At 40.3% G+C, this 10,429-nt stretch overlaps 1 protein-coding gene across 4 annotated transcripts in view; it reads right to left on the bottom strand.

Annotated features, from left to right (window-relative positions):
* CDKL4 (cyclin-dependent kinase-like 4) overlaps positions 1-10,429 on the bottom strand; it is a 54,835-nt gene that overhangs the window by 34,176 nt on the left and 10,230 nt on the right. For all 4 annotated transcript variants that reach the window (XM_010855567.1, XM_010855570.1, XM_010855568.1 and 1 more), the window contains exons 2-3: positions 6,686-6,909; positions 3,350-3,471 (exon numbers count right to left, since the gene is read on the bottom strand). In XM_010855567.1, the coding sequence (XP_010853869.1) occupies positions 3,350-3,471; positions 6,686-6,853 (290 nt within the window). In that variant the 5' untranslated portion in view covers positions 6,854-6,909. The remainder of the gene's footprint in view (positions 1-3,349; positions 3,472-6,685; positions 6,910-10,429) is intronic.

The raw sequence follows: 10,429 nt of genomic DNA, 5'->3' as shown, positions 1-10,429 counted from the left end.
ATTTTAGGAATCAACGAACTAAAATGGACTGGAATGGGTGAATTTAACTCAGATGACCATTATATATACTACTGTGGGCAAGAATCTCTTAAAAGAAATGGAGTAGCCATCATAGTCATCAAAAGAGTCTGAAATGCAGTACTTGGATGCAATCTCAAAAATGACACAATGATCTCTGTTCGTTTCCAAAGCAAACCATTCACTATCACGGTAATCCAAGTCTATGCCCCAACCAGTAATGCTGAGGAAGCTGAAGTTGAACGGTTCTATGAAGACCTACAAGACCTTTTAGAACTAACACCCAAAAAAGGTGTCCTTTTCATTATAGGGGACTGGAATTCAAAAGTAGGAAGTCAAGAGCTACCTGGAGTAATAGGAAATTTGGCCTTGGAGTACAGAATGAAGCAAGGCAAAGGCTAATTGAGTTTTGCCAAGAGAATGCAGTGGTCATAGCAAACACCCTCTCCCAATAACACAAGAGAAGACTACATCACCAGATGGTCAACACCGAAATCAGACTGATTATATTCTTTGCAGCCAAAGATGGAGAAGCTCTATACAGTCAGCAAAAACAAGACCAGGAGCTGACTGTGGCTCAGATCATGAATTTCTTATTGCCAAATTCAGACTTAAATTGAAAAACATAGGGAAGCTTTTCATGAAGATGGCGCCGAAGGGGAAGAAGGAAGCCCCTGCTCCTCCTAAAGCTGAAGCCAAAGCAAAGGCTTTGAAGGCCAAGAAAGCAGTGTTGAAAGGTGTCCACAGCCACAAAAAAAAGAAGATCCGGACATCGCCCACCTTCCGGCAGCCCAAAACACTGCGGCTCAGGAGGCAGCCCAAATATCCTCAGAAGAGCGCCCCTAGGAGAAACAAACTTGACCACTATGCCATCATCAAATTCCCCCTCACCACCGAGTCAGCCATGAAGAAAATAGAAGACAACAACACACTGGTATTCATTGTGGATGTCAAGGCCAACAAGCACCAAATTAAACAGGCTGTGAAGAAGCTCTATGACATTGATGTGGCTAAGGTCAATACTCTGATCAGGCCTGATGGAGAGAAGAAGGCATATGTTCAACTGGCTCCTGACTATGATGCTTTGGATGTTGCCAACAAAATTGGCATCATCTAAACTGAGTCCAGCTGGCTAATTCCAAATATAAAAGTTTTCACTATAAAAAAAAAAAAAAAGAAAAGAAAAACATAGGGAAAACCACTCGACCATTCAGATATAACCTAAATGAAATCTCTTATGATTATACAGTGGAAGTGACAAATAGAGTCAAGAGATTAGATCTGATAGAGTGCCTGAAGAACTATGGATGGAGGTTTGTGACATTGTACAGGAGGGAGTAATCAAGACCATCTCCAAGAAAAAGAAATGCAAAAAAGCAAAATGGTTGTCTGAGGAGGCCTTACAAATAGCTGAGAAAAGAAGAGAAGTGAAAGGCAAAGGAGAAAAGGAAAGATATACCCATGTGAGTACAGAGTGCCAAAGAATAGCAAGGAGAGATAAAAATCACTCAGTGATCAATGCAAAGAAATAGAAGAAAACAATAGAATGGAAAAGACTAGAGATCTCTTCAAGAAAATTAGAGATACCAAGGGAACATTTCATGCAAAGATAGGCATAATAAAGGACAGAAATGGTATGGACCTAATAGATGCATAAGATATTAAGAAGAAGTGACAAGAATACACAGAAGAACTATACAAAAAAGGTCTTAATGACCCACATAATCACAATGGTGTGATCACTCACCTAGAGTTAGACATCCTGGGATGTGAAGTCAAGTGGGCCTTAGGAAGCATCACTATGAACAAAGCTAGTGGAGGCGATGGAATTCCAGCTGAGCTATTTCAAATCCTGAAAGATAATGCTGTGAAAGTGCTGCACTCAATATGCCAGCATATTTGGAAAACTCAGCAGTGGCCACAGGACTAGAAAAGGTCAATTTTCATTCCAATCCCAAAGGAAGGCAATGCCAAAGAATGTTCAAAGTATCGCACAATTGCATTCATCTCACACGCTAGTAAAGTAATGCTCAAAGTTCTCCAAGCCAGGCTTCAACAGTATGTGAACCGTGAACTTCCAGCCGTTCAAGCTGGATTTAGAAAAGGCCGAGGAACCAGAAATTGCTAACATCTGTTGGATCATCAAAAAAGCAGGAGAGTTACAGAAAAACATCTACTTCTGCTTTATTGACTATGTCAAAGCCTTTGATTGTGTGGATCACAATAAACTGTGGAAAATTCTGAAAGAGATGGGAATACCAGACCACCTGACCTGCCTGCTGAGAAATCTGTATGCAGGTCAAGAAGCAATAGTTAGAACTGGACATGGAGCAACAGACTGGTTCAAAACCAGGAAAGGAGTACATCAAGGCTGTATATTGTCACCCTGCTTATTTAACTTATATGCAGAGGACACCATCAAAATGATGGGCTGGATAAAGCTCAACCTGGAATCAAGACTGCTGGGAGAAATATCAATAACCTCAGATATGCAGATGACACCACCCTAATGGCAGAAAGCGAAGAGGAACTAAAGAGCCTCTTGATGAAGGTGAAAGAAAAGAGTGAAAAACCCAACTTAAAACTCAACATTCAAAAAACTAAGATCATGGCATCTGGTCCCATCACTTCATGGGAAATAGATGGGGAAACAATGGAAACAGTGACAGACTTTATTTTGAGCTCCAAAATCACTGCAGATGGTGACTGTGGCCATGAAATTAAAAGACACTTGCTCCTTGGAAGAAAAGCTATGACCAACCTAGACAACAAATTAAAAAGCAGAGATATTACTTCACCAACAAAGGTCTGCCTAGTCAAAGCTATGGTTTTTCCAGTAGTCATGTATGGATTTGAGAGTTGGACTATAAAGAAAGCTGAGTGCCAAAGAATTGATACTTTTTAACTGTGGTGTTGGAGAAGACTCTTTAGAGTCCCTTGGACTGCAAGGAAATCCAACCAGTCAATCCTAAAGGAAATCAATCTTGATTATTCATTGGAAGAACTGATGCTGAAGCTGAAACTCCAATACTTTGGCCACCTGATGTGAAGAACTGACTCATTTGAAAAGAACCTGATGCTGGGAAAGATTGAGGGAGTGAGGAGAAGGGGATGATGGAGGATGAGATGGTCGGATGGCATCACTGGCTCAGTGAACATAAGCTTGAGTAAGCTTCCGGAGTTGATGATGGATAGGGAGGCCTGGTGTGCTGCAGTCCATGGGGTCGCAAAGAGTTGGACACGACTGAGCGACTGAACTGAACTAAACTGAATCCCACATATAATGAACCTGGAACTAGCCAGGAGAACTTCAGTTTTCTAGATTACTTACCCGTTTGGGTTTCTTTCCAGCTCATTTAAAAGTGTGTGATCACAGTATTCAAAGACTAAATGCATTTTCCTCTTTCTCCTGAACACCTCAATGAGGTTCACAAGATTTGGATGTTTTAATTGCTGCAAAGGAATTGAAATACAAAAGTTGGTGATTCACTTCTTGTAATAGTTTCTCCCAGACCCCTTACAATTTTAAGAGCCAAAGGCTTTGCTCATCTTTCTCTGTGCATTTCTTGCCGAGAAATTATTACAGTTACTCAAAAGAGGAACTACTCTTAGTAAGTACCAAAGAATCTTAAAGCTGGAAGAAAGAATTTATCTAACATACCCCATAGTAAAGGGTAACTAAGCTGCTTGAATCTTTCTGGAGATAGCAAAGTACAACTTAAAATATAAGCACTAAAATTAAAAATGCTTTATGAATTTAGTGGAAATTCTAAGTATACAAGTTGTAAGATGATCTGAATATAGAATGGTAATGGAATTATTGAGTAAAAGACTATAAAAATCATCTATACCCATTTAGCTTATATACTGTCATAGATTTAATGTAAATGGCTGCATTGAAATCCGGCTTGGATTTTAGTGTTGTGCTCAGAAAGACTAGATCTCAACCCTCGAATCTGAAATAACTGCATATTCTAGGAATCCTTATGGTTAGTCTGTGTCTAAATTTATCACATTTTCAGCTCTCTTCTTTGATTTTCTTGTTCTCTCTTATGCTGAGATGTTTAATGAGTTAAATTCAATTCCCAGACTGAAGCATTTCACAAGGCTGCCTTTCACAAGCATTTCACAATGTCGCAAATCAAAGGAAAAGCCCCGATTAAGTAAGATAATATCACTAAAGTAACTACATAATTTATCACCCAACCAGGGTAACGAGTATAAACCAGGACTGTCCCAGGCAAATCGGCAAACGTGGTCACTCTGCCTATAGGTAAGTGACTGTATAATTTCACACGTGAACTACCACACTTTTGAAAGAAAATGCTAGCCAGACAAAAAGGGATGCTAACCACATGGAACACTGGGACAGAAGCTATAAACCAGGACATCTCATCACTCCTACTTTTGAGTCATCTTCCTGTTGTTTTCCCACTACAGTAGACGAATTAACTTTCCAAACCCTAGACACCATTTACTCAGAAAGATATGCAGTATTTTGTATATTGTAGAAACTCAACAAATATTTTGCAGGCCCGGTAGAGAGGCTTAAAGTACCGTGACTTGTACAGTATACTCTCTCTTATCTGTAAGCATGGCTTGATCAAAAAAAGAAAAAGAAAAGAAAAGAAAACAAAACAAAAAACCAACCAACCAAAAAAAAAAAAAAATAACCCAGAACAAAAAGTATCACCCTGTGACTATGTGCCTGCTGCTCAACAGTGTGGGGAAAGAGAACACATTACACATTAACTATATACCCGGGGCACCAGATCAATGTGTCTCCTATGTGCTCCACCAGCTAAAAGAGCAGAAAGGCAAACAGTGGACGGAACAGGTCACACAGGTGAGCCAGATGCTTCGTGCTGAGGCCAAAACTGCAGACTGGGAGCTAAGAGTCTCTATCAAGAGTCAGGGATGCGCAGGTACTGCAGCTGGATGTGCTGGCAAGGTTTTCAGCTCTCTCTCTGAGTGGATTGGCAATTTATATCTTCTTTGCAAATCAAATGAACTTAGATCAGAAAACAGTGACTTGTGTAAAGAAAAACAGGTAGTGAGGAGGAAATCAAAGGAAATTTAAATAGTAGGAGTATGTGAGGAAAGTAAGGTAGGTTTATCACGGAAGGGATCTCTTCAGGGCGCAGGTGGGTGAAACATACCAGAGGCAGGAGAGACGCACCTTCAGAGAGCCATCGTGCTTAGTTCTCAGTGGTGTCCTTCTTTTTGCGACCCCATGGACTGTAGCCCGCCAGGCTCCTTTGTCCATGGGACTCTCCAGGCAAGAATACTGGACTGGGTAGCCATTCCCTTCTCCAGGAGATCTTCCCAACCCAGGGATTGAACCTGGGTCTCCTGCATTGCAGGCAGATTCTTTACCATCAGAGAGCCATCACTGGAGACCAAAGTGAGTTGGAATCTGGCTATTTTTTTTACCTTCAAGTGCACCCTTAAATTGGACACTTGTAACCCAGGAGGTGCTACCTGACCATTAACTGTACTTGAAGGGTTGGTGGGAGTGGGTGCATAAAAAGCTTTCCTATTAGAAAACCACCCACTGCCAGGTTCAGACACACCCAGTTCATCTGTGATGAGCCGTGTGTCTGATCAGCACTCTCTGCTGGCCACGAAGTTAACAGGGAACTGTTTTTAAAATCATGATGAATGTGCTCTTGAAAACTCCGTGCATATCAAGTCATATTTTAAACAAAATGCTAAAACTTTTTAGTTGAGGAAACCTGCTACAAGTGTTTTTAAAGGGAAGGGAGTTTTATCTCCTTTTAAAAACTAGATTTCTGGGGTTTTCCTGTAAACAGGTGACATATGCCAAAAAGCCAAGGTGAGCTGTGTGTTCCTGAGGAAATCACACTTTTGTTACTCAAAGTGTGGTCCACAGACAAGCAGCATCTGTGCCATCAGGGAGTGTGTTAGAAACACGGAGTCTCAGGCTGACCCCAGACCTAGACTCAGAATCTGCATTCCGACAAGGTCCTCAGGGCATCCCGGTGCACTGCCTTTTGTCTCAGTTTCCTCCCTATGTCGCATGAGAAGCATCTCTAAGCTCTCTTACGGCTCTAAACTTGTAAGATTTTTTAGGATAGGAAAAAATTTGCATAGAAAACTTGTGAATCTTCCATATTAAATCCTATGTTATTTTAAAGCCTTTAAAAACAATGTAAAGGCTTTGTGTAAAGTGTGTATACATAGCTGGGGGTGATGGTCAATGTGTCTTAAGAACCAGTGAGCTCAGGCGGGCCCAAACCAGATCGATGACTACAGGCACTCTGATGCAGCCCTGTGGGTCCCTCTGTACCACAAAAAGCCCTTTTGGTTGCTGGTTTATGGGGAGAAGGACTTGGCTGGGGGTTGGGAGGAAAGGCCAGGGCTGAAGGGGAGGATAAACACTGGGGATGAGGGGACTTAAGACACTGAATATTTACCAACCAGAATGAGTTTTTAACAATCAAAATTTGAACAGTCTATGGCTGTACTCATAATATCACTTAAAGATCAGAGTGGCCAAAGCCCAAAGTGATGATCTATTTACAGAGTTGCTGATACAGAGGAATTTTAGTCCAACAGAAAAAAAAAAAAAAAAAAGATCACTTTAAAATTCTTTGTAATTTTCCAGTACTGTGATATTATAGATGTACAGAGGAAGTTAACCTACCTTTAACATGCGTATTTCTCTTAGAGCTATTTTCTTAACGACAGGATCATCTTCGGATTCCACAAATTTTTTAATAGCTACCACTTGTCCCGAGGTTTTGTTTCTGCATTTGAATACAACCCCATAAGACCCCTCCCCAATCTTAGCTAATTTTTCATACTTCTCCATTGGTGTTGAAGTGATTTAAATTTCTGTACTGATTGACTTGCAGCGCAGTGTTGCACCTGGAAAATAAGATGGCTTGGCTTAATCACTTTACCAAGGATAGGGCTCTCACAGTTTACCACCTAAAATTAATTTGCCCTGGATGCCAAAGGTTTATTTCCATTTAACCTTAAATATACTAAAAAATATCTGGAGATTGTTTTGTTAATTCAGTTAAGTCCTATGTAGTTATTCCAGCTACTGCAAAGATTCCACATATGCTTCTTATCATGGGTTTGTGTGTACTTCAGTTGAGCTAAAAGAATTTGTGGAAAGGAATATTATCCAATCTATTGTTGTCATTATCCTCAATAAAATGTTTAAAATATGATGCTGTAAAACCCAGCTGAAGGAACACTGCACACTCTGGTGTATGGTGTTTTCTGGTCCTATTCCAGGTTAATACTGCTGGCTACGAAGTGGGAACAGGGCATGGTATGGATACAAAGTGCTCTACTGCCACCTGGTGGACAGAAGAGAGACGGCTGCTGAACAAAGCGGTCATTAAAAACACTAACAAAATCTTTCTAGAGTATCGTTTCTGGCCCCTGCTGCTGCTGCTGCTGCTGCGTCGCTTCAGTCGTGTCCGACTCTGTGCGACCCCACAGATGGCAGCCCACCAGGCTCCCCCGTCTCTGGGATTCTCCAGGCAAGAACACTGGAGTGGGTTGCCATTTCCTTCTCCAATGCACGAAAGTGCCCCTAGGGTTTACATGTATGGAGGAATGGATCCTTAAATTCTTAGATCCTAAGGAAAATAATAAAAAGCACAAAAAATTAAGGCAGCTCTAATTCTTCATGAATGCTTTCATATTCATAGAGACTTCTATGATAATACTATTTTTGATTTTTCTGTCTTGCATCATACATCCATCAATTTTGTGGTAACTGGTTGACACGCTAAGTAACACATGAAGCCAACACAATTAGACATATACATCTAGCAATGAAAGATACACAAATTCTAAATAGTCTCAAAAATCCCACCCCAGAATCTTGATGATATAATCTCACAGTAATAGTTTGCAATTAAACAACATTGTTCCAATGAAATTACAGATCATCTGCACAAATTTTTATGAAGTAGGTGTTATTTGTATTCAATTATACAGATGAGAAAGCAGGCACAGTAAAGGAAGCATGGACTGAGAAGTCAGGCAGTAGGGTTCCAGAGACCACAATTTGACTCACAACACTACACTGCCTTTTGGTGAATTCAAAAGAACGTGCAATTTGAAGAACAGCTTTATCCAGGTATTCAGATTAATAAAATGTCAAGTGAAAGAGCCAATCACTTTAAAAACTTCTCATGTTTCAAATGAGGACAGTTTTTTTTTTTTTTTTACTTCACCATTATTGTCTTTTCCATCTAAAGAGTATTTCAGTGGAGAAAGAAATCATCTACTCTTGCTTGCAACCATAAAAATACACAACTGGGAAACGTATTTAAGAGGTAAAGGAGTACTACCTTTTAAAAATTTGTGCTTTTACAAATGCCATTTCTTTGTTGTTGTTTTTTGATTTTATTTTCTCCTATAAAAGGAAGAAAACTTACGCACACACTCAAGTAACACATGGAAAATCCATCACAGTTTATAGCCTGAAAACTCTGTTAATTACACTGTATTTAAAAATAGGTATTATTGAGATTTTCCTTGTGGTCCAGTAGCTAAGATTTCACGCTCCCAATGCAGGGAGCTTGGGTTCAATCCTTGTTCAGGGAACTGTGATTCCACATGCTGCAACTAAGAGTTTGCATGCCACAGCTAAAGATCCTGCAGGCTGTAACTAAAAAAAATCCCGCATGCTTCAGCAAAGATCGAAGATTCCATGCGCTGCAACTAAGACTGAGCACAGCCAAATAAATAATCAATAAAACAAATATAAAAAATTTTAATATAGATATTATTATCTTAAAGGCATTTAGGTATAAGCATGCATACATTTGTCTTTCTGTAGCCAAGTAAAGGGCTTCCCCGGTGATTCAGTAGTAAAGAATCTGCTTGCAATGCAGGAGACATGGGTTCGATCCCTGAGTTGGCAGATCCCCTGGAGAGTGAAATGGCAACCCAGTCCAGAATTCTTGCCTGGAGAATCCCATGGACAGAGAAGCCTGGTGGGCTATAGTCCATGAGGTCGAAAGAGTCAGACATGACTTAGCAACTAAACTACCACCACCAGCCAAGTAAAGGGTGATCGGGAGGAGGACAGGAGAAATGGCACTTGCTTTAGAAAGTTATTGGCATAGAACATTGAAGATTTATGACTTTAACCTACTTAATGAGCATTACGGTTACTGAGGCAAATTTTGAATATGCCAAAAAAACTTAATTATGAAGTTTTAGTCTATGTGTTATTTTGTTTCCCTCAAGTAGGTGATCTGATCTACCGATCTATGATTTTCCTTTTCTTTCAACAGGTTCAGCAGCAAAGACTGATTGTTAAAAATAATATCTAGATCTCTGTCACATCAACCAAACTGTTGAATATGATAATATAAAGCACCAGAAAATAGTACTTTACTAGTAACATCACTGACTCGGTGGATGTGAGTTTGAGTAAGCTCTGGGAGTTGGTGATGGACAGGGAAGCCTGGCGTGCTGCAGTCCATGGGGTCACAAAGAGTCGGATACGACTGAGTGACTGAACTGAACTGAGTAACATCCCCATATTATCTGTTTTCCAAAGCCCTTATATGTTCATAGGAGATGAATCTGAGTACATAGGTAGGCGTTAGAACAAGGCAGGCATTTCACAAAGGAATTTATGGCTCTAATTCCAGCCTACTAGGACTCTACCAGAGTTTATAGAAGCTATAATTCCTATCTCTGACATGAGGTTCAGATCAGATATCTCACTGTTTGATGAACATCTCTAAATGAATGGACAGAAACATCTCAGAATCAATACATTCTAAATCAAATGTCTTCTTTCTAATCCTCTACCCTTACCCAAAGTTCCCAAACCTGCTCCGCACAGTTCCTAAATGGCTTGTCAAGATATGCACAGTGAAAACTGAGGCAGCCAAGGTCAGGGGCAGCAGCTTAAATGGAATCTCTCTCATGTACCTTTCACAAAGCTACGGAAGTCAACCAAAGCAATAAAACCACATAAATCCAATACAGTCAACATTATAAGGAGACAGAGGAGTCCAAACTTAAATAGAAAGATAAACACCCAATTCTGGAAAAGATACCTCTTGAGCTGCCCTTTTAAGCCCTTGCAGAGAGCAAAGATGGGAGTGGGGTGAGGTCTGGAAAAACTATAAAGAAGAGAGAAGAGTAAAAGAAGGGTCTAAGATAGACTTAGCATCACTCCTCAGAAGAGAAAAACACATTGCAAGCACAAAAAGTACTGAGAGTGTCCTGGCAGATCTGAGCACTCACTACAGGGATGAGACTTAAAAGTACAAGGGCATCTAGGAGGCATCAGTCAACTTGTCCTACTCTTGGGGAAGAGAAGGTAACAGGGAAGGGAGAGACTTATTCAGTCTTTGTTGGAGACTAGGTAAGTGAAGGGGAAAAGAAACAAGAGGATAAA

The sequence above is a fragment of the Bison bison genome, unplaced genomic scaffold (assembly GCF_000754665.1).
Source record: "Bison bison bison isolate TAMUID 2011002044 unplaced genomic scaffold, Bison_UMD1.0 scf7180017864366, whole genome shotgun sequence".
Lineage (NCBI taxonomy): Eukaryota > Metazoa > Chordata > Mammalia > Artiodactyla > Bovidae > Bison > Bison bison.
The sequence above is the reverse complement of the archived record's forward strand: the minus strand, read 5'-3'. Positions and strand labels throughout refer to the sequence as shown.